The sequence below is a fragment of the Brachyistius frenatus genome, unplaced genomic scaffold (genome assembly GCF_029030835.1).
Source record: "Brachyistius frenatus isolate BFR_SWC_R1_liver_20210118 unplaced genomic scaffold, ASM2903083v1 Contig_199, whole genome shotgun sequence".
NCBI classification, from domain to species: Eukaryota; Metazoa; Chordata; class Actinopteri; family Embiotocidae; genus Brachyistius; species Brachyistius frenatus.
The window spans coordinates 305,001-332,652 of NW_027210798.1; the positions used below are offsets into that span (position 1 = coordinate 305,001).

Sequence of the window (27,652 nt, forward strand, 5' to 3'; positions counted from 1 at the left end):
GACGCCAGATACAAAGCTGCAACGAGAAAATCACAGGAACATCATTTCTGTTTCTAAAGATGTCAAAAACATCCTGAAAACAGTCCGAGTCACCGTTTACAGGACTGTTCTTCACATTTCCCATTTAATCAGCACCTTCTTCTCATCTTCTTCTCATCTTCTTCACCTGGAATCATTTTCTTTGATAAATATTGTGGTTTTGAAACGGAGAGAAAGCGCTCACAGCCGATTGGTCAGTCTGTCTGGTGCGTTTCCTTGTTAGCAGGATGTTAGCGTCCTCCCCGTCACAGAGAGACGGGGAGGACGCTAACATCCGTCCTCCCCGTCTCTCTGTGATTACACTGATATGAGATTCAGCCACCGACACTTTGATGTGGATTAAAAGAGACCGAAGCGATCAGCTGTGTTGGAGTGTGACAGGAGACAACCAGCTGTGTGGATCTGAGGCTGCAGAGGAGCTTGTGTACATGTTGGTCAAAATAAAAGTTGTATTATCTCTATTTCTGTTCCATTTTCTGTAAGTTTGAAAATAATACAAAGATTTATCAAAATAAAAAAATAAAATGTAACTGGAGATCTAAGCGACGAGTATTTCAGTTAATGACTGTGGACGATTACTTTTTCTTTATGAGTTTATTTAAATCTTTACAGTCCTAATTTTATTGGTTCAATGGTTAAAATGTTGGGACATAATGTTACTGTCTGTCTCACAGCCTGTCTGTCTGCAGAGGTAAGAAAGATCCACAACTTACATTTTTATGTCAAACAACATTTTATATAAACTACTGAGCTTTAGAGATGCATGGAAGTATATTTCTACATTTTGGAGGAAGTCAAGCTGACTGTCTCCTCTTGTTTCCAGTCGGGGTGACCAGGTGTCCCACTTTACATCCCACTTTACGTCCCACTTTATGTCCCACTTTACGTCCCACTTTACGTCCCCATCCCGTGTCCCACATTTTGATTGTCTCTCATTTTCAAAAGTCAACATTTCTCAAATCTGCAGCTGCAGCTTCAACTAAGACGTCACTGTGAAACTTCACCTTCCTCGATGCTTTCTGTACTCAGCAGTGAGAGTTTAAAAAGTTACATTCAAATAAAATATACGAATTTCGTCCATCACATGCTAACGGCCTGACATGTAACCTTTTTAAGTCATATTTCACATCCGGCCTACATTCAGTCCGTCCATGTGTCAGAACATCATGAAGTGAAGGAGCATCTTTTGCTGAATGTCAAACTATTTCTTAATTCCTTGTTTGCTGATGAAACCCACCGTCCTCAGTGAACACCGGCGCCGTCAGCAGGTACTGCAGGATCTTACGGTCCTTCTCGAACGGACACTCCACTTTCTTCCAGGTCATGAACTCGCTCACTTGTTTGGCGAGTTCCCAGAATTTCTGAAATATAATAACAATATGGGTTAATATTCAGAGTTTAAAGACCTACTCTCAACAGTTTCTGCTTCATCGTCATCGTCAGTTGTTCAGAAGTGTGAATGTGATCCAACATATTGAAGAAATGTCATAAGAGGGCAGAACAGAAGAGTTTCCACTGAACCCTGAAACAAAAATAGAGTCTGATTCAGATCAGCTGTGACTGAACACGAGGAGAAATCTGGTCTCTGTGTTTGTTGCAGCTGAAGTTCACACTCACGTCCTACTTCTTCTTTCTCTGGCAGCTTTTAGGAAGTGGTAATAAATAGTTACAAATCCGTTTCCATGGGCCATAAATACTGTGGCGCGTGGTGACATTAAAAAGTCAGAAAAAAAACCCAGAAAGCTTGTTTGGAGGGGAACTCCCTCTGGGGGCAATTTAACAATTCAGTTTACCTCAAAGTTGATGCGTCCGTTCTGCAGCCGGTTGGCGCAGCCCTCGTTGAGGAAGTAGATGTCTTTGATGAGCAGGCTGAAGAAAGGGATGACGATCTGCAAGACGACACCAGGACGAAGGGATTTAATTCACTTAATGACTCACAGGTGTGAATTACAATCAACAAGGTTGATCTCTCCAGAAAAAAAGCCTTGTTCTGATCATTAATACATTTTGATTAAAGAGAAACTGGCTGGTTTTCCATCTTCACAGACACAATCAGGCGGTCAGATAAAAACTCCCTCAGTCTAAAAACCGAGAAGTGAGTTTGTAGTTGGAGAGAAGAAGAATTTCCCTTTAAAAGTTCTTTAAATAATTCACCCCCCTTCTCACAATGATTCAGGTCACTGCGTGTCTGTGTCCTCACATCGATGCTGATGAGGAGGAAGGTGAGGAAGAAGAACCAGACTGCTGGGATATACCAGCACAGCTGACTGCTTCAATCTGACATTTATCATTGGCTACGGCTAAAAACAAAAACACTCGACACAGACTTAATGTTGCTGCTGTAAGCTAACACAGTGACCTATAAAAAAACAACCTGCCTCGTTCCTGACCGTCCCAACTCGTCTCCACCATCAAACATTCATGATGGTGCAGCTTCTAAAAGAGGATCTGCAGCCTGACGTCTCCATCTGAATCCCAGCAGTGTGCTTTTCTTTGTGTTATTCAGCCAGAATGCTCCTGGCTGGGTTTTTAGTTGGTTTTAGAAGAGCCAGTGAATCCATCTCATGTGTACTTATTCCTTTAACTCTGTTTAACCAGTTTAAACCTGTTTGTGTGAAACTGAACCTCCACATCATCCCTCAACTAAATCAGTGCAGCTGACTGTTAGTTTCCTGGTCTGAACATCATGTACGACGAGGGTCCGCAGGGGGAGGCTGCTGTTTACAGGGGCCTACGTTATGATCCACACACACACACACACACACACACACACACACACACACACACACACACACACACACACACACACACACACACACACACACACACACACACACACACACCTCCCCCCCTCCCTAAATGGAGAGGTCACAGTTCAGGAACATACCAGACTTCTTGGGAACTTTCCGTTTCTCGACCTCTCGTTGCAGGAATGTTTGCTTCCCCGACCGCAGGGAGCCGAATCATATTGACGAGAACACGGCGTCTCCAGAACAACAACTCACTGCTGCAACATGTGACGACGTGAGGAGAGATCACCGACGTCTGCAGCCCACATGACGGAGTCAGAGAACACGATGTGATCTGGGCGCCGGCTATGTTTTCTTCCTCCTCCGCATAATGTTTGCGGAGGAGGAAGCCGAGACCCTCCTCACATCTCGACCCACTTTAGCTCGACCTCTGCGTGCCCTCTGTGACGCAACGCTCCACATTGTCCGAGTCCTCCGGAGAGGCGGCTGACGGCGTAAACACCAGACGGTTTGTTTTTCTGCTTTAACTCAACGATTTATGAAGTCTCAGAAACATCAGGATAAAACGTGCCGAGATAACCATCTGAACTCTTTACGTAACTGTAATCAGCTTACAGTGTCCCGGCAACACAGGTCACCACGGCAACACGACACCGTGTTCAGACGATGTCGAGGTCAGATAACTTCTTAGGAAAGCGAAAGGTCACCACGGACGATGATTCACTCTCAGCGGCTCTACGAGACGTGAACGTTCACGTCTTCAGACTTCGGAGGTTTTATGAACGCTGCTTTATAAACAAAACCAAACGTTTGATGACTTCTTGGCAGACGACTCATTTTCGACTAAACTCTCGACAATGTGACCTGATTTCCCAGCGGTGGAGGTTTTGCAAGAACTCCAACTGTGATTTAACCAGCTGTGTTGTAAATGTGCACCTCTACATTTTAATTTGCCCGGTTTGGTTCTGCCCTGCAGAGTGCAGTCAGATGGGAAGAAAACTGAAAAATCATATTCAAACGTTCACAACATTTAAAGTAAAGAAATTAAATATGATAAATTTGGATAATTATATTAAATTTGCTAATCTTAAACTCATTTATAGATGTTTAAATAATCAGGCTGCCCTCTTTAGGACAGACATCTTTCTCCTTCGAGGGCAGGTGGAACCAACAGATCTCAAACTGGATCATTTTAAACTCAGTGAAACAGTTTTTAAAGAGGGATCCGATCCGGCGCTCCTCTTTTATTGTGTCTCATATTAATCTGTCTGTATTTCTTGTGAGGTTTTGTGTTTTGGTTGTGGAGGCCTCACCTTCTCTCTGCTGCTGTTGGCGGTGACGGATCTCTGCGTGGCTCCTCTCAGCGCCGTCCTGTAGTTGTAGAAGTTGCTGGAAGGATCCATCTGGTGCTGCCGAGAGAAAACAAGAGTTTGAGTTTGAGGAGACGCAAACATCAGATCAGACCTGCGATTTAAGAAGTCAACAGCCTCTCAGTTATAGAAGATTCATTGTGTTTGTGAAAGTAAAAATTCCTGTTGAGATATTGCGACAAAAAAAAAAAAGAATAAATCACAGAGGGATCATCTGAAACAGTTTACAAGTGAAACATTTATGAATCTTGCAGCTGGCGGCGCCTGATATGATCAACCAATCAACTAGCTGAGAAACAAACCAGCTGATGAGTCTGAGGGGGGATCAGGAGATATTTCCACCTCATCTGTGACTTCTAACAAACCAAAGAGCAAATTAACTCCACGTAGTCACTGCAGCAAAGTTCAGGATTCACCTGAACAAGACACACGGGGATCAGCGATGATCTCCGCTGGGACGCAATGGAAACCTGAAGAACCCGAGTCTTTGAAAAGCTCTCGGGTCCCGGAGAGACTCGTCAGATCTCCGATTTCAAAGCAGCGCCTGACGGCCTGCTCTGCTGCAGCGTCTCCCTGGGTGGGGGGAGTGTGTGTGTGGGGGGGGAGGGGGGTGTCACTAGTACCCCGGTTAAACCTGAACGTCTCGGACTCCCTCCACCTCCACCTGGATCACTTGTTTGGTTTGAAATTTGATCGATCCGAGATGTTTTAGTCTCAATCAATCAAGCAGAGATTTTTATAGCAGATCAAATCATCTTAAAAGATCCACCTCTAATCAAACTTTAACAGTTCAACCTTCATTCTCACGGTTGCTCCTCACTTCTCTTCATGAATGTGGAGAGAACGGCAGTTTGACACCTCCTTGCACTTAAATGTTATTTTCTCCACTTTGTTTGTGTCTTTTAAAAAAAACATAAGAAACTTTCCTGACAAAATGTTTTTAAAAATATTGCAATATAATTTTCATTCCAATTTAATCATAGAAAACTTGGAAAAGGTTTCAGAGAAATGTTTTGTGTCCATTCCAGTGTATATCCAATACGATACAATTAAGATAAAATAAGCAGCACAATCATCATCCATTAGTGATGTCATCATCCATCAGTGATGTCATCATCCATCAGTGATGTCATCAACCATCAGTGATGTCATCGTTGGTTTGTGAACGTTATGAATCCTCCAGTTCAGATTCTGTCCGTCACCATCTTTACTAGTTCGGACGGAGCGGTTTGGAGCAGGAAGTGACCATATTTGGACGAGCTGGGGGAGGAGCCAGAGGTGGATCTGACCGATCTGATCGGAAACCTGACGATACTACGTCCCGCCCACCGATAGCTGTAACCTGACTGCACCGCAGGCCTGTCAATCAAACAGACACGCCCCCAAAAACAGGTCTTCTTGAATCTTCTTTTCTAATGAATGAGGGATTATTTTCAGATGGACCTCCAGAAAACTAAGAAGAAGGAGTGACTTTAGCTAACAACACCGAGATAACTGATGGACACATTTTATTCACTTTGGATTTGATGAGAGAAGTTGAATGGGAGTCTATGGAGCCGGAGGCTTTTTGGAGCCGACCTCTAGTGGCACTCGCTGGTATTGCAGCTGAAGACACTTCTGGATCGGAACCATTTTACAGACCTGAAGCTACGAACTCTTTTATATACAGTCTATAATTCACCACTACAGTCGGTAAAAGTCAATGACTGTATCTGTTTTCATGAATTTCTGAGATCTGAGTTGCAGCTCTTCTGTCCCACTCAGATCCATGAGAGTTTCCAGCCTGATGGTGTTTATCTGTGTTTCCTGTTTCATTAAACTTAATCGAACATTTCGCTGACAGAAGAATCTGCCCCACCCGCCCACAACACGATTAGTCATCAGCACTGAACACAACAAAACCACAGAGCCAACATGCGTGTGTATCCATGGAAACGCCAACTTCAGTGATGAAGAGCAGATGCTGAAAGAAAATTGTATTTTCTTGATTGTTGTTGTTCTGAATCTGTACCCTCATGGTTGAAATGCACTTATTGTAAGTCGCTTTGGATAAAAGTGTCAGCTAAATGAAATGTAATGTAATGTAATATGATGTAAAGCTGTAAAATGTTCAACACTTCATATCTGCAAACCTAGTATTTTTTCTCCAAACTCACCTCTAAGATGTCGAACTTGGCCGTCTTGACTTTGCTCCAGGTCTTCTTCAGCCGAGACACCGGACTCATGTTCATCCCAGCTGTGACACAAACAGAGACGGTGAGGGAGATATCACACCCAAACACCAGCGCACCAACACATGGCCTTTTCCCATTCAGACAGACCCCCCCTCTCCCCCCCATCTCTTTCTTTATGTGTTTTCTTCTTTTTCTTCTGAAGCAGCGAGGCTCAAGACCCCGGGAACAATGGAGTTAACACACGCCTCGCTTCCCCTCCCAGCTCTCTGCTTCCCATATGGTAATCCTGTCTGTCTGTGTGTGTGTGTGTGTGTGTGTGTGTGTGTGTGTGTGTGTGTGTGTGTGTGTGTGTGTGTGTGTGTGTGTGTGTGTGTGTGTGTGTGTGTGTGTGTGTGTGTGTGTGTGTGTGTGTGTGGACAGGTGTTACACTCTTTTTTTGTTATTTTATTTATTTTGTTGTTTTCTTTTTCTTTTATATTTGAACTTGTTTAAGTTGATGCATTTTACTTCTTTTTATATTTTTAAATGTTCCTTTATATCTGTTTTTCTGTGAAACACCTTCATGTCATTTGTTATAAACCACTTTGAGCTGCATGTCTTGTATGAAATAAAGTGTATTATTATTATTAGTATTATTATTAGTAGTAGTAGTATTATTATTATTATTAGTGTCAGGTATCTCGCAATGTAGATAGTTTTGGTTTTACTTTCCATCTCATGTTAGTTTACATTAGTGACACATTTAGTGAAACTTGATGCTGCCACTATTTATGATCTCCATAAAAGAAATGCTTGAATACTATTTTTGTTTCCTGCTGATTCACAGCTGCTTCATTCGAGTCTGAATTCAGTCTAATTATCGTTTCCATTTCCAGATGATCGTCCTTCAGTCACCGTAGGATCAGATCTGATTTGGACCCAGAAGCTGCTGGCTGGATGCAGCTAAACGTTAATGATGAAATAATAATGAAATCTGGTTATTAGTATTAGTCGGTGGTTCCCAGGAGGTGAAGCTGCTGCAGAGTGGTCCGTCTCCTTCTCTGTGTCTCAGGGGAGACGGACGGAGGACAGCTGGCACTCCAATACTCTCTTCACCCCACCCTCCCTCTCTCCGTGGTCAGTGCTGACCATCTGCCTGGACGGGTTTGTTCTCTGTCCTCTTCCAGTGTCCCCCCTCCCCCCCCGAACCGTTCTCTCTGTGGACACAGAGATCCTTGACTCTCGACCGTCCCGCCGGCCTGTGGGCATTTCTGATCTGGATGTAGTTTTGTTGTGACTTTTTTTTTAGGAATTTATTTCCACATATTTGCTCGTGGAAGCTGAATCGTGCAACCAGAGCCTGCTGGACACCGAGCAGCCATGTCGGGACAAAAACATCTATTTCTCTACTTGCAGTATTTCTACAGACGTTCAAAGTTCTTCCTGTTCAGAGTGATGAGTGGAAACCTGATCACTGATTTCACTCCAGTTCGACACCTGGTCAGTTTGATAATTGGATCTTACATTTTTCACCTGTAGGTGACAACAACTCTTTGGTGCGACTTTCTCGTAAAATTAAGTGTTTTAATTTATCTCAGTTTGACTTTGAAGCTAAAAGCAAGTGTGTGTGCACATCTACAGATAAACACAGTCTGATGTGACACCAGAAAGCTGTGGAGACACCGAGTGTTTCCTCTGACCAGAGAACAAACTCTATCAGGACGGTTATCTGCATGAACTCCAGTCGCTCTGCTGCCGAGTCTCGCTGAAGTTATTGTCACCCTGAAGAAAACGGCGTGAGGTGGAAACAAGCTGAGACGACGTCGTGAGAGGTTGCTGCCGCGGGGGGAGATCACGACCACGACATTCACAACGTATTACATCAAAACCTTTTGTTACAAGACAACACAAGTATGAATATTCCAGATTATCTCCGAAGGGTGAAAAGATGACACCAACTCACATATGATGGCCATGAGGGAGTTGAAGTTGCCGATGTTGAAGCACTCACGCGCCACGTCGATGAAGAACTCGATGACTCGAGCTCGGTGCTTCTTCTTCACAGGCTGTTAACAAAATGGAGAACATTAAAAAGAAGAAGGCATCAGACTGAACCGTCTGCTGGAGGTTTGGGAAGTTTGTTCGTACATTATGGGACTTTTGGGGTTTTGGGGGTTTTCTTTCTTTTTAAAGTACAGCCTGATTTTTGTTTAGCTGGTGAGGCTTTTTGGAGCCGACCTCTAGTGGCACTCGCTGGTATTGCAGCTGAAGACACTTCTGGATCAGAACCATTTTTCAGACCTGAAGCTACGAACTCTTTTATAAACAGTCAGTGGACTAAACTTCCAATTCTGGGATTATTTTGTCTTTAAAAAAAAACTCATTTATGAAACAATATGAGCCACTTATCAAGTACAAAGTCAGACACTTGCAGGATGTCAATTATAAATATTCATAAATCTGTAATCTGAAGATGTTTGGGGGGTTTTGGAAACTCACGTGGTTTCACACAGACTGAATTATCTCAACAAAATATCTACAGACTGAACACTAAAGAAAATAAACTGTTTGCAGTCGTCCGCCTCCATGAACACCAGCTCTGTTATTTGAGAAACAGCTTCCTGTTCATTACTCACCATGCAGATCTCCGTGGCAACCAGATAACTGAGTCTGTTGAACCATTCCACGTAAGCCTCCAGGTTACTGGCCTTCTTGTGATCGCTGAAGCAGCTCTGCAATAACAACCGACTTTCAATTAGCACTGAAGTTAATTACAAAGCAGAAATAATGCTGAACAGGAGAAATAACGCTGATTTTTGCCTCTTTTTTTTCCCTGCGTCTCAGTCAATGCATCACTGAGCAGAAAAACAAACTCTTGGCTATTTGTGCAGCCAAGCAGCTTCACTCTGCTTCTTTCAGCACAATAGTCACCAATGTTATCCACATTATGCATGCTGCTTCTTTGTGTGGTTCCTCTTGATCTGATTCCACACATTCCTCCGGCCTTACACCGCTTCACCCCCATGCAGCGTTTCCCGCCACTGGACATTTTAACTCTCTCTCTCTCTCTCTCTCTCACACACACACACACACACACACACACACACACACACACACACACACACACACACACACACACACACACACACACACACACACACACACACACACACACTCTCTCTCTCACACACACACACACACACACACACACACACACACACACACACACACTCACACTCACACACACTCACACACACACACACACACACACACACACACACACACACACACACACACACACACTCTCTCACACACACACACACACACACACACACACACACACACACACACACACACACACACACACACACACACACACACACACACACACACACACACACACACACACACACACACACACACACACACACACACACACACACTCTCTCTCTCTCACACACACACACACACACACTCTCTCTCACACACACACTCACACTCACACACACTCAGTCTTACACACACACTCACACTCTCTCACACTCTCTCTCACACACACACACACACACACACACACACTACGAGGCGAGCTAGCCCAAGGCACAAAGGCAGCCAGAACCCCCGCCCCCTCACCCCCCCTCCAAAAAGGGCCTGTTGCCTAGCAGCCAAACGCCAGACAAGAGAGCCCGCCGCCCAAAACACACACACCCTTCCCGGTGTAGACCCTCTGCAGCAGCGGTTGCTAGGCGATGAGGTGCATGCATGCCCATCTAATCCAGACACCGGGATGATTTGAGGAAATTGTAGGTGAGGTGTGTGTGTGTGTGTGTGTGTGTGTGTGTGTGTGTGTGTGTGTGTGTGTGTGTGTGTGTGTGTGTGTGTGTGTGTGTGTGTGTGTGTGTGTGTGTGTGTGTGTTGTGTGTGTGTGAGAAAGAGGAGCGGATATTCGGTCTGCTGCCGTCTGGAGATGAGCTGCCCTCGCCGTGACCTGAGCGCTGGATACTTCCCGTGTTGTGTAAACTGAAGGAGGAACGAGGCGCTCCAGACGGAGACACGGCAGGTCGGCTCGCTGCAGCTCAGGCAAGAAAAACGTTGTGTAACTCTGTAAATGCTGTCTTATCCGCAAGTTTATTCTTAGAAAAGAATTCAGACGTTACCTTATCGTTGTCCAGAGGGTCTTTCTGGACGAAGGCCTGCACGAATTCTTCAGGTCCGATGTAACTCAGTCTCTCCTGAAAGGGAAAAAAGGTGAAAATCAGCTCCCTGAATGCATCATCAGCTGGTTCCCGACACAGTTTTCACTCTACGTTAAACTTATCTTATGGAGAAACCAAACATTCTTCAGTTCGACCTGTTTTTTTTTCAGATTGATTGATGTGACAACTGACAGGTGATGAATTTACAGATGCAGTCGAACACCTCTGTTTCAGATCGATGATGTCGTCGGTCGGACACGAGGAGCTGCGATGTTCAGGTCACCTCGACCGCCACGCTGATTCATAATCCATCATACATGTCAGGTCTCAGTGCTCAGTCCCAGTGTGTGTGTGTGTGTGTGTGTGTGTGTGTGTGTGTGTGTGTGTGTGTGTGTGTGTGTGTGTGTGTGTGTGTGTGTGTGTGTGTGTGTGTGTGTGTGTGTGTGTGTGAGAGAGAGTGTGAGTGTGTGTGTGTCATTGTCAGGGACTCTGATTGTCCCTTGGAAGTTAACATTTACATCTTAATGTGGTTTGACACGTCAAACCGAATGATTTATATGATGTAATAATTCAAACTGAAACTGACCTCAACCAAAGAAGAACTAAAACAACAGATCTGGATAAAGATAAATTACAAAGCTCCTGTGACTCGTGTATTTCTCTCACCAGTTCTATATGCGTGAGCTGCTGTGCGACAGTGAACGGGTCGTTGCAGATGGACAGCATGTCTCTCTGTATGGCCGCCTGGGGCTTCGCCTTCAGAGCCGTGAGCCGCTCCGCCGCCGTGGCGTTGATCTTCACCAGCGCCTCCTCGTACTGGCTGAGAACCGTCAGCCTCCGGATCAGACCCTGGCTCATCTGGGACACCGCCTTTCTGTACACCTGGTGGACAAGCAGGGGAAAGGAGAGAGCATGTTATTCTGAAATCATCTGGGAGCCCAACATATTCCTTGATGAACACCCTCAGAAAGGTTCAACCAAGCAGCATCCATCAGTGATGTCATCAACCATCAGTGATGTCATCAACCATCAGCGATGTCATCAACCATCAGTGATGTCATCGTTGGTTTGTGAACATTATGACTCCTCCAGTTCAGATTCTGTCCGTCACCATCTTTACTAGTTCGGAGCGGTTTGGAGCAGGAAGTGACCATATTTGGACGAGCTGGGGGAGGAGTCAGCGGTGGATCTGACCGATCTGATCGGAAACCTGACGATACTACGTCCCGCCCACCGATAGCTGTAACCTGACTGCACCACAGGCCTGTCAATCAAACAGACACGCCCCCAAAAACAGGTCTTCTTGAATCTTCTTTTCTAATGAATGAGGGATTATTTTCAGATGGACCTCCAGAAAACTAAGAAGAAGGAGTGACTTTAGCTAACAACACCGAGATAACTGATGGACACATTTTATTCACTTTGGATTTGATGAGAGAAGTTGAATGGGAGTCTATGGAGCCGGAGGCTTTTTGGAGCCGACCTCTAGTGGCACTCGCTGGTATTGCAGCTGAAGACACTTCTGCATCAGAACCATTTTTCTGAAACTTCAGCTCTCTGTATGCTTTGTTTTTCTGTTCTTCAGTAGGTTTTCAAGGTGTTGGAGACTCTCAGACAGTTAAATCTCTTTCCCACAGACGCAACATGAACAGCAGAGGTGAGAGATTTAGCCTCTTTGTTTGGCTCAGCTGAAGGTATTTCAGGTCGATCTCTAACCACTGTCACAACAACCTCCATGTACAACACATGCCACCCTGCAACCAAAACCACAGAAAAACCCTCAACATTTTGCAGAGAATCATCCGTTACACAAGCCTCCTCCTGCCGGCTCCTTAATAAGACCTCTGGGCTGCAGAGGGGCGGGGGAGGGGGAGGGGGGGTCAGCTTCCTGGCCTACGGGATCGAGAGGTCAAGAGGTCGAGAGGTCGAGAGGTCGCTCTGCGCTGAACCTTCGTGACTCCAAACAGTCCAAACAGGCTAGATAATCGTTCCCTCACTGACACACTTCAGCTCAGACGTTGCATAAGAGGGTGTGTAGAGGGAAGGAGGACGTGTTGTTGTGGAGGATCGTGGCCTCCTTCCACACCACCAGGCTGAGGTGATGAGGCCTCCTTTTCTCACGACCACATCGCCCTTCCACCAACTTTCTGCCAATTCAGCCTCCAGAGTCTGAATCCTTCGAACCAGACTCGGCTCCACCGGGTGGGAAAGAACAGCCTGGTGTCGAACAGATGTGGAGGCTGGACACTTAAAGAGCCGTGGAGTGGGAGGAGTCTGAGACACCCCGGCACTCCGACCTTCATCGCTCTGCTGGAAACAGGCGGGCCGGGACCTTCACGGACACAAAACCAGACACCTGTGGCTCTGTTGATATTGCAGTTTTGGCGAAAAAAATGAATATTTGTAGTGAAAAAGGAAGTTTCAGAAAGTGGTGGAAGAATCAGAGAAAATAATGTCTTTAATTGCTCCTCAGCCAACACGAAGTCACCTGATGATTCTGCAGAGAATCATATCCATCATCATTGATTCGTTTTTGTTTTTTTAACTCAATTGATAGTTTCATCTACAAAATATCAAAAACAAGTGAAGCCTTTACAAACTGGTGGAAAATCTAACATTTTTGCTTTTGCAGTGGAAAACTTTCTCAAACAGTTTTTTTCGCATTTGTTGCTCAACAAATGACTTTAATTATTAACTGATTATCAAAATGATTGTTTGCACGTCATCAAACATGTAATTGACCTTTTGTTTTTTTACAGAAGGATGAATCCAAACAACATGAAGAATAATGAATATATTCATTAGTTTGCAGTCCTACAGTCCAACATGTTCGCATCAGTAAAAACACTCGGCCACGCTCCTGCACAGTCAGACCACCGCTGAAAATCGCTCCAGTTGCCACTTCAAAGTCCACCATCTGCCGCAGCTTCTGTCCCCACGACGAACAGAGGACGGGCCGGGGTCGGGTAAATATAGTCACAGATCTCAGAGACAGCAGCATGCCTGACATTTCTGAGCAGGACTATTGGCGTTAGGAGCGAGGGAGCCCAGCAGGGGCGCTGTTCCCTCCGCTATCGGGCCTGGCAGAGAGCCTGAGGAGGCAGACGACCGCTCAGTACAAGTCAGCAACACTGACTGCATGGCTGCTTCGTGCCATCATATCACTGGAGGTCCCGTTATTCTTGGCCGAGCAGAGTTCCTTCCTGTGGAGATCCACCTGACCCCAGCACAGGCCACACTGTTTTTAGCTGTTCAGCCAACCGGCACTAATGAACAGATAGTAAAAGGTGGAAAACACGTCCACGGTGCCAAATCACAACGCAGCAGAGACACCTCTGAACCATCGGAGTGACATCACCCTGCAGCCAGCATCAATCTGTGACCATGTTCAGTCCACACCGACCAGCGGTGACGTCACCCGTCGGTTTGTGAACGTTATGAATCCTCCAGTTCAGATTCTGTCCGTCACCATCTTTACTAGTTCGGAGCGGTTTGGAGCAGGAAGTGACCATATTTGGACGAGCTGGGGGAGGAGCCAGCGGTGGATCTGACCGATCTGATCGGAAACCTGACGATACTACGTCCCGCCCACCTGGAAGTAATTAAATGCAAGTCAAGTCTCAGGTCCTCATTACATCGGACTCAGGTTGAAGTTAAAGTCTCCTTCAGGGTTTCAGAATAAAAGAGGAATTCAAACCTGCCTCCAGCATTTCAGACACACAACACCTACTTGATGTAGCGTGTTTTACATTTTCTGCTGTTGACCTTCTAAAATCCAGGCTTTTATATTTTACGTTGCCTTTTTATTCTTCAACGGCTCCCTGTTTCCATTATATGTTCGTCCCGGGCCTCTGCTGGACCGACAGTAAAACAAAACTCTCCACCCTGATGAGCAATGACGGTGTAGCAGTGCTGCTTCACTCCACTCAGAAGAAACGTGTGCTCATTGCTTCCCTTTGTAATCTTTTGGTATAAAACAAACACAAACCTTCAAATTGCAAAGATTCGTGCAACACTAACGATACAACACGATGGCACCTGTAACATTAAGTTACTGCATTCAAAACAGTAAAGTTTGATCTTCCTTCAGGTGCACCAGATACCAAACTATACGAACTATTAAAACAAGCAAACTCTTCTAAAGAATGTTGTGAAAAACAAAAAGTGAACTTGTTGAGCCAATGAAAGAACTAAAGGAGGTCAGATGAAGATCACAGCGCTGGTTTTCTTCTCAGCTGCTGCTTCCTTATTTATCCGACCACATCCATAATGACAGTCCTGCTGCAGAGATCAAGCAGCGCGGTCTGAGCACCGCTTTGATCCGATGTTCAGGGCATCTATTCTGGACTCCAAACCTCTTCCAGAGAGCTGCGGTTCGACGCTCCAAAGAATCAACATCTGACTCCGAACTGCAGACGAACTGCTGGATGCTCATTTGTGTTTAAACGCAATTTGAGAATCTGAGAAAATCCGATCTGATCGAAGCCGTGCTGCCGTCAGAGAAACTTTATCAGCTGGACTTCTTCTGAGAAACGTTGTTTCACACACACACCAAGCAGAGTTTTATTAATTATTACCACAGATCATCATCATCAGCCAGAACACGAACAAACAATCTCACAACTTTACTTTCCGTTTGTGAACCCGAGGCAGCAAAGCTTCCTGAGAACGATCCATCTGAGAGACTTCTGTTGGTGACGCTGTGACGCCTGACCAACGAGGACACGTGCTTACATGACATCACAGATCGCTTTGTCAGTACGGGACATGGTGACCTTTATCAGGTCACCGAAAGGCCTTTTTTCTGTTAGTCTGTGAAGAATTCTGTGAAAACGGCGTCAAACAAAGCTGCAACTTATTCATTTAGGTTTCACACACAAATCCTTCAGGACATTTTGTGATTTTAAGGAAAACTCGTGTTATTTCTGAGGAGCTGTACTTCCTTTACAAAAAACGGATTTATTGGTGAGGTCAGAGGTCATACTGACAATATATAAAATATAGTCCAACAGCAGAGGACAGATTATAAAAAAAATAAAAGATTTAACATCAGTCCTTTAGCAATCACCTGCCAGTTTCTCATGTCCCTACTTGCACACATATTTTCAATCTCATGAAGGATTAGTGGCAACGTTTTGGGTTCCATCACTTTCACTTTCACTGACCAATAACTGGTTGGATGAAAAACAACTGAAGAAGAAGCCCGTGGGCTAAAGAGATACGGGTCACTGTGAATGTGCCAAATTATTCTGAGTCATCAGTTTTGGTGGAACTTTGATGCTTTTCCTGTAAATGATACTATTTGAGTTTCAGGTTGAATGAGTGAAGTTGAATAATATATTATCGTGCGATATCACTTCATGGGAAAGTACCAGGACTTTTTGTGCAAAAGTACTTTCTGTTTCTTCGACACCAGAATGAATTTCAACTATCAAACATGTCTTCGGAGGGACGGCGTTAAAGCGACCGGCAGCAGAACTGCTGTGAAATCAAACGATGTTGACCATCAAAACACAGCATCGTGTCTCCAAGCAGTGTGTAGTTGTGATGTTCAGTTGATGTTGACACGTTTCCAGGGGTTACACAAAGACACCTGATACCTGAAGCTGGAAATGACTCCAAGTGTCATGTGACAGTGTATTGATTTCTAGATTAAATCAGGATCAATACTCATACGGGTGGTGAGTCATGTTAAGGTGTGTGTGTGTGTGTGTGTGTGTGTGTGTGTGTGTGTGTGTGTGTGTGTGTGTGTGTGTGTGTGTGTGTGTGTGTGTGTGTGTGTGTGTGTGTGTGTGTGTGTGTGTGTGTGTGTGTGTGTGTGTGTGTGTGTGTGTGTGTGTGTGTGTGTGTGTGTGTGTGTGTGTGTGTGTGTGTGTGTGTGTGTGTGTGTGTGTGTGTGTGTGTGTGTGTTTCTTGTCCAGAGTGGTGAAGGAGGGTTTCTATCAGGACGGATGTTTGTCTCTTCCATCACCGTCTGGGTTTAACAGGATCCGGATCCTTTTTCATTTGGAGTTAGAAGAGAAGCTTGACATCGCTCTCATGTGACGCTGGTTTCAGTCTTTTCATTTTACTCCCAGAACTACACTAACTATTCCCTTCAGGTGCACACAGGTAACTTCATTTTCAGTAATTCTGATGTCAGCTTTACCTTACAACACCGTTTCCAAAAAAGTTGGAACGCTGTGTAAAATATTAATAAAAACAGAATGCTATGATTTGCAAATCACATCAACCCATATTTAATTGAAAATAGACCAAAGACAACATTGCAAATGGAGAAATTGTATCGTTTTATGAAAAATATATGCTTATTTTGAATTTGATGGCAGCAACACATCTCAAAAAAGTTGGGTACAGATTCAACAAATAGTATAAAAGTGATTAAAGGTGGAACATCTGACATTTAATGAGGTTACCATGGCAACAGATCAGTAAGATGATCGGGTATAAAAAGATGATTTTAGAGAGGTCAGAGTCTCTCAGCAGTGAAGATGGGGAGAGGTTCACCACTCTGAAAGACTGTGTTGGAAAATAGTTCAACGATCTAAGAATAATGTTCCTCAACGTAAAACTACAAAGAATTAGTGTCTGTGAACACAAATGCAGGTTAAAACTTTACCATGCAAAGAAGAAAGCAGATATAAACATGCTTTCATTAATTTCATTCACGCAATCATTGCGTTGAGTTTTTATTTACATTTTACACACCGTGCCGATGTTTTTGGAAACGGGGTTGTATATTTCTGCAAAATAGTAGCGAGTCGGCATGTGCAGCAAAGATAACAGAGGCTCCGGGACAAAAAGAGCTCCACCCCACTAAAATAACTTGCACCGCCCGGCGCTGCGCCGGCCGACGATCCTCTAAGCCGGCGACATTCAGCTCTGCCGCGGTGGAACAATCCAAACGCTGCCGAGGAAGGAGCACTCCAGGGATGACAAAAAACCCACCTAGCCTGTGAACAATGGGGCTTTTCTGTCCATCCAGCCGGCCTCACTAACTGCTTTGTTGTCAGAGATCCCTCCCGCCCCCCTCCACCCTCTCCCTCCACTGCTATCTACTCAAATCTGCCTGTAGCTTTGCTGCACATGCAATCTGCACAACAGCACAGCACTGTTGGTGATAGCACCTAAACCCTCCACGTTATCCAATCAGCACACAGGACCAGTTCAGTTTGGACTGACCTCGTCTCCGCTGGCCAGCCGGTGGGTCAGCTCCTTCAGGCTGCGCATCATCCTCTCATCCCTGAAGTCATACGGGAAGGTCTCCGTCCACTCGGTCAGCAGCTGCAGGATCTTGGGAGTAATCTTCCTGACTCTCATCTGGAAATACAGATGGCATCAGTACCGTAGAAGTAACTTCTAACATCCTCATTAAAACAGGAAGTAGACGTGTTTTATAGCTACCTTGTCAGCTTGGGGATCACCAAGCCGCTGCTGCTCCATGCACAGGTGACACACTTTGGACATGAGTTCATACGGGTGGATGAAGAGGCGAGAACTGAGCAGGAAGGTGAAGATGTACGTCCTCTGTGGACACAAAAAAAAAGAAAGAAGTTCTGTGTGAAAGAAATCAAACACAAAACTCCTCCGACGGAACAAAAAGAAAAAGTCTCTTTGATGAAACTGCAAAAGGAAGAGAAACCACACGGGATTCAAAAAAAGTATAAAAAACACTCACGTCTGGATAATAGTCGACAGTCGGGACCAAGTGGCGAATGAGGGCCTCCAGGGACCCCGACACCAGGTTGTTGTCATGGTAACAGAGACCCAGGTAGCCCTCCTCCTTGGTCTGGTACAGGTTCTTGTTGTAGCCGCTGGTCTTCAGCTGCCCCGTGAACGGTGGAGTCTGAGGCATGTTGTCCTGTGAGGACAAAGAGGACAGAGACAGACGGTCCGTCAGATATTTCACCAAACAGATCTTGAAATAAACTCCCCGACACAAACACGGGTTTGGTTTGGAGGCCGTCGACTCTCCTTCCTCCTCCGGACATTTTAAGGTTTCTGGTTTTTGGTTTAGTTTGTTTGGACGAACAACCGACAAAAGCAGCTAAAATAAAAACTGTGGTTGGGACACAAAAATGGAAAAGAGACGTATGAGTCACCACACTGAGCTTTACAGGAAACTGAAATCATGGCTGTATCAGCACCTCGCTGGAGATGAACGAAGCATAACTGTGGAAGATGATATCGTGCATCAGTCGAGTAAGAAGCAGCATGAAACTACAACTTTAAACGATTGGAAAAAAAACTAAACCTCTCAAAGTGACACACAAGATACTATTTATTCCTTCAAAACATCTTCTGACTCTCCAGCAGCTGGTGATAAATAACACAGCTCGTATTCATGCACATGAATAAAAGTGAACCAACAACGTGGAAGAGCTTGTGAGAGGTTCAGGACGGAGCCGTGACGCTGCAGGATGACCACACTGTCGGTTCACTTCCACCGCCGCGGGTGTGTGTGTGTGTGTGTGTGTGTGTGTGTGTGTGTGTGTGTGTGCGTGTGCGCGTGCGTGTGTGTATGTGTGTGTCTGTGTGTGTGCGTGCACGTGCGTGTGTGTGTGTGTGTGTGTGTGTGTGTGTGCGCGTGCGTGCGTGCGTGCGTGCGTGTGTGTGTGTGTGTGTGTGTGTGTGTGTGTGTGTGTGTGTGCGTGTGCGCGTGTGTGTGTGTCTGTGTCTGTGTGTGTGTCTGTGTGTGTGTGTGTGTGTGTGTGTGTGCGTGTGTGTGTGTGTGCGTGTGTGTGTGCAGAGGAGAACATAAGGAGTGAAGGAGCAATAAACACTGAGCGAAGGTGCGTTTTACGGCTTGTTAATTCAACTTCTCATTATAAGATGAAATTTGTTATTTTTCTACTTTCAAAACCTGATTTAACCCTCAAATAATGATCCAAAAAGGATCATTTTATTCTCCTCACTCGGGTCCTCTGAACTGAACCGTCCCACCTCCCTCTGCCAGTCCAGCAGCCTGTTGACCTCTGACCCTGCCACTCTGGCTCTGTCCCATGCCAGGCAGACTCTAAGAGGACACAAAGGGGCCTTTTACACTGGTTGGGGGTCAGTGGAGGGTCCAACAGTCCCCCCTACACCCTCCCTCCTCCCCCTACACCCTCACACCCCCACCTCTGTGACAATATGCTGCCCTGTGGCTGCCTGCCGAGTCAGGAAGCCTTTAAGGCCGACGCTGCAGAGCTGCCAGGGACGGATACGGAGATGCCAGGAGGAAGAAACTGCACCTGCCATCACACACGGTCACAAACACCTCAAATTAATTTAGGATTTCATTGCCCTATGATGGTAATTTGGTTTCCAGAAAAGGCAAGAAAAAGAATATGCCAGAGATGAAGTGATCTGACCAGAGGGAGGATTAAGAGATGATCTTTAATGATCTAATTCAGCCCGAGTTTTCAGTTTAACCCTTTAAGAAAAAACATGACAAGACACTTCTGTTTGTTTTCACGTCCAAACAGCTTCATACAGACACAACATTATTCATGAGCATTTGCAAGTCTGCGTAAAGCTTCCACCCACACGAGGCGACCGCAGTCCTCCACCCTCACACACATGCCGCTCCATAATGCACGCGTACACACACCGACCATCGCTATTATTCAGCCAGACAACCGTGGCGATTTCCATGAGAATGGAGAGTGTGTGGTGTCAGAGCACACACACACACACACACACACACACACACACACACACACACACACACACACACACACACACATACAGGCCGTAGCATCTGCTGCACCATGTGGCTCCCCTACAGACTCCGAGAGGGAGATCACGAGGCTGACGGAGGGAGAGGAAGGAAATCCTGACAACAACCCAACTCTGAGGTTTCACTGAACTAATGTGCTCCGTCCTCAGCAGCATCACACCACAAGACAGTCAGTTACACGTTCTCACTCATGAACACCGGAGCGCGTTCAGATACACGAAGCGGCCCTGAACGCACCACTGGGGATAAAGACGAAGAGCACACGAACAGAGCAGATGATGGAGGGCTGAGATCTGAACAAACAACTCCTCAAAGGAAACTCTGCTGTCCTCACAAATCACGCAACCGCAGGATGACATCATGAAATAACAAAAAATGTTTGAATAAAAACAAATAATTATCATCCAGATATGACCGGTCTGTTTATCTAGTTTCTTTCCACGATCATGCCCACGGATGAAGATCTTTCCCTCATATCATCCACACATCTCATCTTGCAACAAGTCGTACTGAAGCTTCAGGTTTGTGACGTCACTCTGTCTCTGTTCGATGTCTCTGAACCCAGTTTGATTCATCTGATGCTGGCAGGGACAGGTGGAGCTCTCTGAAGATAAAAGCTGCCTCTTTATTACAAAAACCAACATGGATAGAAGACACCAGGAGACCAGACGCTCCACTGTTTGTCCTCTTGTCTAATCTCTCGGTCTCTGACATCACAGGTCAGTGCTGACTGGTTGACATCTCAACTTAAGACTGATTTCTACTTGTCCTGATTTGTTTTAAGACTTTAAAAAAGTTAAGAAAGAAATCACATATATTTTGAAACATTATAACTTCAGTTTTAAAGAGTAAGTAAAGCATAAGGTTTCCTTTTCACTGTGTATATATTGACATGCACCCTCCCAAACAAAACGCTGGTTGGCTAAAGTCAGGAGTGTTTTCTTCTTCTGTGGTGCTGCCTCCACCATCATCCGAAAAAAAGAGCAGGATGCTTACAGGCAGCCGGATTTAGTAGTAGTACTAGCAGCAGTAGTACTAGCAGCAGTAGTACTAGCAGCAGTAGTACTAGCAGTAGTAGTACTAGCAGTAGTAGTACTAGCAGCAGTAGTACTAGCAGCAGTAGTAGCAGTAGTAATAGTATTAGTAGTAGTAATAGTATTAGTAGTAATAGTGTTAGTAGTAGTAATAGTGTTAGTAGTAGTAATAGTAGTAGTAGTAGTAATAGTGTAGTAATAGTATTAGTAGTAGTAATAGTGTTAGTAGTAGTAATAGTGTTAGTAGTAGTGGCCTTAGTGGGTGGTGGAAGTGGAGCTGGAGGAGGAGGACGTGGAGGAGGAGGAGGATGTGGAGGAGGAGGTGGAAGAGGAGGACGAGGTGGAGGAGGAGGTGGAGGAGGAGGAGGAAGAGGAGGATGAGGTGGAGGAGGAGGTGGAAGAGGAGGATGAGGTGGAGGAGGTGGAGAAGGAGGAGGAGGAAGAGGAGGATGAGGTGGAGGAGGAGGTGGAGGAGAAGGAGGAGGGACCACATGTCAGGTCGTCGGTCTCGACACAAACAGTCAGCATGTTGCTGTTGGTTTTAGCGCCGCTGGCTGTGAAGCAGCTGAAGGTAAACAAACAAAATGCCACAGCAACCCCCTCCCCCCACACACACACACCTCCCCCCGTCCCCCGTCCCCCTCCACACACACACAGTTTAAAGTGGGGGAGGAGGGAGGTTGGGGGGGTGCTGTTTGGGTTGAATGGATGGTTTTATTTATAGCTCGGTTGCTTGTTGAATGTCTGCCTCAGTGAGTCCAAGACATCTGGAGAAAGTCCTGATTTCTGTCCATTTCTAATGACTCAAGATGTTAAAGATGGTTGAAGGTCGGAGAGTTTTTCTACCCACACTTTGATATTCTTCCTTTTCATGCTCTTGCAGACATCATGCCCACTTCCATGGATCATCACATGGTCGAGAGCTTCTCAGATAATCTTCAGTCTTTCCACTCAACAGAAACAAGAAACATTTGTGTCGTACTGATCATGTGCAGCAGCATTAAAGAGGAGTTGAGGAGAGGAATTTCACAGAAAGGTGAAAGAGAAAGCAACATATTTCCTCTGGTCTGCCCCGCGGGGACGTTGAGAAACAGGGAGGGGCGGCAGGCTCTGCAGGAAAACCTCGTATTAGCAGCAAAACTCTGGCGTTTGTGTGAAATCACCTTCGGGCTGCAGAGCCGTCGTGAACACGAGTACGTCTGTCTGAACGTCCGGGCGGGGCTGCTCCCCGCCGGGACGATGATGGAGTCTGATCTCGCTCCATCAGAGGAGCGATGGGGGCTCCTCATGACGAACCATCAGAGGTCCAGAGGCTGCGAAGAAACAGCCTGAACACCCAGGAAATCATCCCTGGGATCCACACACTCGCTCGTCGGTCGGCCAGTTTCACCTCAACCTACTTATCCAGAGAAAAGTCCAGAGGAACCCTAACCCAGAGGAAGTCTGAAATCTGGGACGGAATAAAACATCGTTTGCAGCCGTTACACGCAGAACGAAGTGGAACCCACGGGAATGAAACGTTAAGGAGAACAGCTGGAATGGTTTTATTGTTTTTTAATGAAATAGGTGTAAAGTGCAGCAGAGCGGCAGTAAATGTGGTGCAGCCACAGAAGAGACACGTCGGGGATCACCAGTAAATCACCCTCCTCCCCCTCCTCCTCCCCTCCCCTCCCCCTCCCCCTCCCCCGTGTAAACACTGAACGGCAGGAGGAATCTCACTCATCCCTGGCTCGAGGAAATGAGGGTGAGAGACAGCAGAGGAGGGTGAGGAGGAGGGTGAGGAGGAGGAGGGTGAGGAGGAGGGTGAGGAGGAACGGTGGAAGTGGTCTGAATGAAGACGGCTCATCGGCGGCGTTTGAAGCTGTCGTTTGAGCTTTAAACTAAAGAAAGTGAAAATGAAGCTGAGAGTTCATCCAGTTTCTGAACCAAACACGGATCTGATGTCACGAACGGACACGTTATCAGAGGAAGAGAAGACCGAAGGAAAACCGACTGACAGCAGCGAGAGACCAGAACTGAAGGATCAACGCAGACAAATCAAACAGCGATGTGATGCAGTCAAATCTGGGGATCGTATTACAACATTAGGAATGATCTTTTGCTTCTTGTTCTGGGGGGTGCAGCACAACACACCCTTTATCAGCCTGATTATTAGGATCAGGAAACACTGCAAACACAACAAAGTGGCCGTCCAACCTCAGCAGATGAAGTGCAGCCTCTCATCTTCCACCTTCGTCCACGAACAGCCGGAGGGAGTGTTTGGACTGGAGGAGAAATGTCTGCAGCTGTTACACCGAGTGGTAAAAATCACAGCCTCCATACAGGACAGTCAGCTGGCATCATCCGTCCCCGACAGCCACATAGTGAAGGGAAGGTTGGACGATTCAAACACGAGCTGCAGTTTTAAGGTGCAACTCAGCAGGAAACTTTGTCTCTGTCAGGAATTTGAACTTTTGCAGGACAAAAGTTGCCCAAATTGGTGAAAAAAACAATTCTGTTTTATTTGTACATCAGGTTAAATTTAAAGATCCGAACATGCCTCACATTTAAATAGTGTCCAATTAACCTTTATCTGCTGTCACTTTTCATATATTCAGCCCAAACCGTGATCAGTGTTCTCCATTTTTGCCTGTCTGCATGTGTATAAATGAACCACAGCACAGCAGCAACAATCACTCCTTCAGTGTTTCCAATCACTCCTTCAGTGTTTCCAATCACTCCTTCAGTGTTTCCAATCACTCCTTCAGTGTTTCCAATCACTCCTTCAGTGTTTCCAATCACTCCTTCAGTGTTTCCAATCACTCCTTCAGTGTTTCCAGAGGTGCCAAAACGGATTGAACTTGTTCAGCACATGAATGAAACCCCACCGTAGGCTTCTCATGCAGAGCAGCAGCACGGAGAGCCGAGAAGAGACCGGAGTTCTTCAGGATTAACTTCCCTGATCCCTCACGGTCTTCAGGGAGCAGAGACTGGGAGGGGAATCCTCTTAGCCAGAAGGTAGTGGGGTTAAAAATAGGCCGCCATTGACACCGATTTAAAACATTTCCTCTACTGAGGTGCATTTCCTGCTTCACTCAGGAAAAATTCAAAGACTGAGCCATCTACAATCCAGAAATCCAGCTAATTCGGGGTTTCATTTGTTTGTTTTGATCCCGAAGGACAGATTAACTGAATAAAGGCGCACAGGCAGCATTCACTCTGCAGCAAAGGTACAACAGAAACACCAGAAATTCACACCGCAGTTTTAACATTTACAGTCAACGTAAAGATTCACAGCTGATGTGTTCAGTTCATTTAAAAACGCTGCTTCGTTCCTCTCTGGATGGACACATAGTGCGCTCTTTCACGCACCTGCGCGCAATTTGGACACTCTCCACCGGTCTCCAAAATAACACAACGCACAAATGAAAACGATCGAACACGAGATATGACCAGGATACATCCCCTCAGCTCACCTCAACAAGCAGGAATCAGGTGGGAATTCTCTCCTCGGAAGATTTATCTCCTCCCAAAATGTGCGGAACCTTCCAGCAAGCGAGACTTTCTCCGTTCCGCGGCGGTGAAACGCAGCAGCCGCTCCGGTCCTGCCTGCTCCTGCCTGCTCCTGCTCCTGCTCCTGCTCCTGCTCCTGCTCCTGCTCCGGTCCTGCCTGCTCCTGCCTGCCTGCTCCTGCCTGCTCCTGCTCCGGTCCTGCCTGCTCCGGTCCTGCCTGCTCCTGCCTGCTCCTGCTCCTGCTCCTGCTCCGGTCCTGCCTGCTCCTGCCTGCCTGCTCCTGCCTGCTCCTGCTCCGGTCCTGCCTGCTCCCTCAGTGCACCATCATCCAGGTGGAAACGCAGGAGAGCAAAAGGTGTTTGGAAAACGTGTATTTCCGGGCTTCAGAGCAGCAACAGGAGCGAGTTTGTTGAGAAGTAAACGCGTGACTGAATGAGCTCTCCGTCCGTGTCGCTCCGCCGCCGCCTTCAGCTGGTGTGTGAGCTCCGGAGCCGCGAGCGCACTCATGACTTGACTGTGAGGGAGAGACGGCAGCCAATCAGAGGAGCGAGCACACCCCCCCCCCCCCCACTCCATTTCATCCTCCCCTTCTCTCGCTTTCATTTCTCCTTCTCAGCCTCTGACGGGTTTTCCACCATCTCATCCTTCCTCCGTTGAGTTTTCTTCATTTACAGGAATATCAGATGAAGAGCTCTGAAAGCATCCAAGTTTAAAAAGACAAATCAAATAACAATAAAATGACTGACTGATCATGTGATCATCAATCTGGAAGCACAGTTTAAAAAAACCTGAAGGAAACTTTCAGGTAGATTTCTCAGAGTTCACATTAAAAAGGATTTTATTATTTTATGTATTATATATTGCTATGTTATCTTAGTGTTTCCTGTGTGTGGGGGGGGGGGTGTGGATGTGGGGTCTTTGAGTTCTTTTATCACATTCTCCTCTTTTTATTTCATGTGTTTTAATGTAAACTACATGATGTGTTATTGAAATGTGAAATGTTCTGTGGCCTCAGCCGTGTTTCAGAAGGCTGCTTTGAGCTACATGCTAACATTAACGTGGTAATAATGGCGGGTGTAATGTTCATTATGTTTTCTGTCTGAGTTCAGCTGACAGCATCATGCTCATATTTCCTTAGTGGCACAAAACATGGAGGAGAGCAAAGTTATTATAATTCATCCTGGGAGGGGGGGTGAGGAAGAGTCAAGGGGTCAAAGGTCACAGTCTTGCTCCTGTGGGGACCATGAATGTCTGCACCATGTACCGTGGTGATGCACAACGCCGGGTTCAGACTGCATTATATGTTTGTGTGATAAGATGGTCACTGTGTCACATTAATAATTGGCCATGTTATTAAAAGTTGTGAAACGAAAGGAGAGAAAATAAAAACCCTTCTGACCCGTCAGTCTTTCTGTCTGCAGACTCTGTGATTACAGATATTAGGTGATCAGCCGTTGGGCCCGACCCACATCTTTCTGCTCAGGTTTCTGTACAAATATGATGTGAACGGGACCGAAGAGGAGGACGGACGTGACTGACCGACAGTCAGTCAGTCAGTCAGTCGCTGTCTGATATCACAAACTGTAAAGTGACTGTTCGCTATCTTCATACTGGTAACCCTGAAATAAGAGGTGCCCAAATTCTCTTCTATGAAGGGCCAAAAAATAAACTGGATGGAAGTCATGGGGCCAAAGATGATTACGTTATGTGAAATTACATTTCATAAAAATTTGAAATAGTTCACACCACATCTAAAATAAATTGTCAGAATAGAACAAAACTAGTCTTTAATCTGTTTAATAGTTAATTCATTTTCAGAAACTGTCTGTCTGCCCTGGAGCCACAATGCACAACTATTCTCACAGACTACAATAACAATCCTACAATAATTAGAATAACTCATCTCTGTGTCCTGTTCAGGTTAAAGTTTCATACCAAATGTAATAACTGTAATAACTAAAGCTGCAGACCGCTGGGCGTCTCTGTCCGTCCTCGGCACAACAGACGGTCCCGGCAGGTTCCTCCAACACACTGAAGTTCGTGTTTGTCCTCATCATAAAAGGAAGCTGCCTTTTGTAGAAGAATGAAAAACACTGGCGAGCATCGTATGAACGTCCAGAATGAGGCTGATACATTGGATTTCTTAATAATAAAAAAATAACGTGTACGGATTAAATGAAATAAACATGCAAACCACAATCGTATTTAACTGACGACTGTATTAAATCCTCTGATGCAGTGTTCTCTGGCAAACCTGAATCTTGGCAATGCCACCGTTTTTTATCTGCCGAGTTATTGTGAGACTATTCTTTTATTAAAATGGATTTATTCCACTTTTATCTGACGAACAAAGGTCAGTGAAAAACACGTTTCTGCATCAATGAAAGCCTGAATTAGGGTCAACAAGACAAAAACATTTATTTTCTCTTGTTATATTTGGAGAAAATGACATATTTAAATAAACCAGATGAGTTTAATTTGTTCAGAAGTTCCCTTGCTTTTCCCTTTTAGCTGTAAACATCTGCAAATATTAAGACGTGTCTTCTTTAAGACAAATTCACTGCAAAATGGAATAATTTTAGAAAGAGACTCCACGCTGGAGGTCTGTGTAGTCGGACAGATCTTTGGCTGACTGTCTCCACGTTTGTAATAAGCCATAGTAAAATAACAGCGAATCATCCCAAATCTCATCAACATCCAGAGGTATTACGTAATCTGGGATTAGCGCCGATTTACGTACATGCACTAATCTGTCTTTTCTCCTGCCTGAATGGCTGCAGATCAGGATTGTAGTCGCTGTGTTGGACATCACGGAGCACAAACACCACGTACGTCTGCAGACAACACAAACAATGAGCCAGGTTTTTAACTCATATACTGCAGCGACAATAAAGGGC

The 27,652-nt window shown here is 45.6% G+C and overlaps 1 protein-coding gene across 6 annotated transcripts in view; it reads right to left on the minus strand.

Moving 5' to 3' along the window:
• Positions 1–27,652, minus strand: part of rasgef1ba (RasGEF domain family, member 1Ba) — a 117,230-nt gene that overhangs the window by 4,815 nt on the left and 84,763 nt on the right. The window contains exons 1-15 of one of the 6 annotated variants that reach the window (XM_069718789.1): positions 25,040–25,237; positions 24,958–24,972; positions 24,719–24,873; positions 18,187–18,369; positions 17,913–18,035; positions 17,691–17,828; positions 11,175–11,390; positions 10,470–10,544; positions 8,949–9,044; positions 8,276–8,378; positions 6,316–6,395; positions 4,103–4,198; positions 1,833–1,928; positions 1,277–1,400; positions 1–16 (exon numbers count right to left, since the gene is read on the minus strand). The exon at positions 1–16 is cut by the window's left edge and continues 57 nt beyond it. In XM_069718789.1, coding sequence (XP_069574890.1) covers positions 1–16; positions 1,277–1,400; positions 1,833–1,928; positions 4,103–4,198; positions 6,316–6,395; positions 8,276–8,378; positions 8,949–9,044; positions 10,470–10,544; positions 11,175–11,390; positions 17,691–17,828; positions 17,913–18,035; positions 18,187–18,363 — 1,340 coding nt within the window. In that variant the 5' untranslated portion in view covers positions 18,364–18,369; positions 24,719–24,873; positions 24,958–24,972; positions 25,040–25,237. Of the gene's footprint in view, positions 17–1,276; positions 1,401–1,832; positions 1,929–4,102; positions 4,199–6,315; positions 6,396–8,275; positions 8,379–8,948; positions 9,045–10,469; positions 10,545–11,174; positions 11,391–17,690; positions 17,829–17,912; positions 18,036–18,186; positions 18,370–24,718; positions 24,973–24,998; positions 25,238–27,652 lie in introns of those variants that run through there. The other 5 variants (XM_069718787.1, XM_069718786.1, XM_069718790.1 and 2 more) reach the window with 5 other exon arrangements.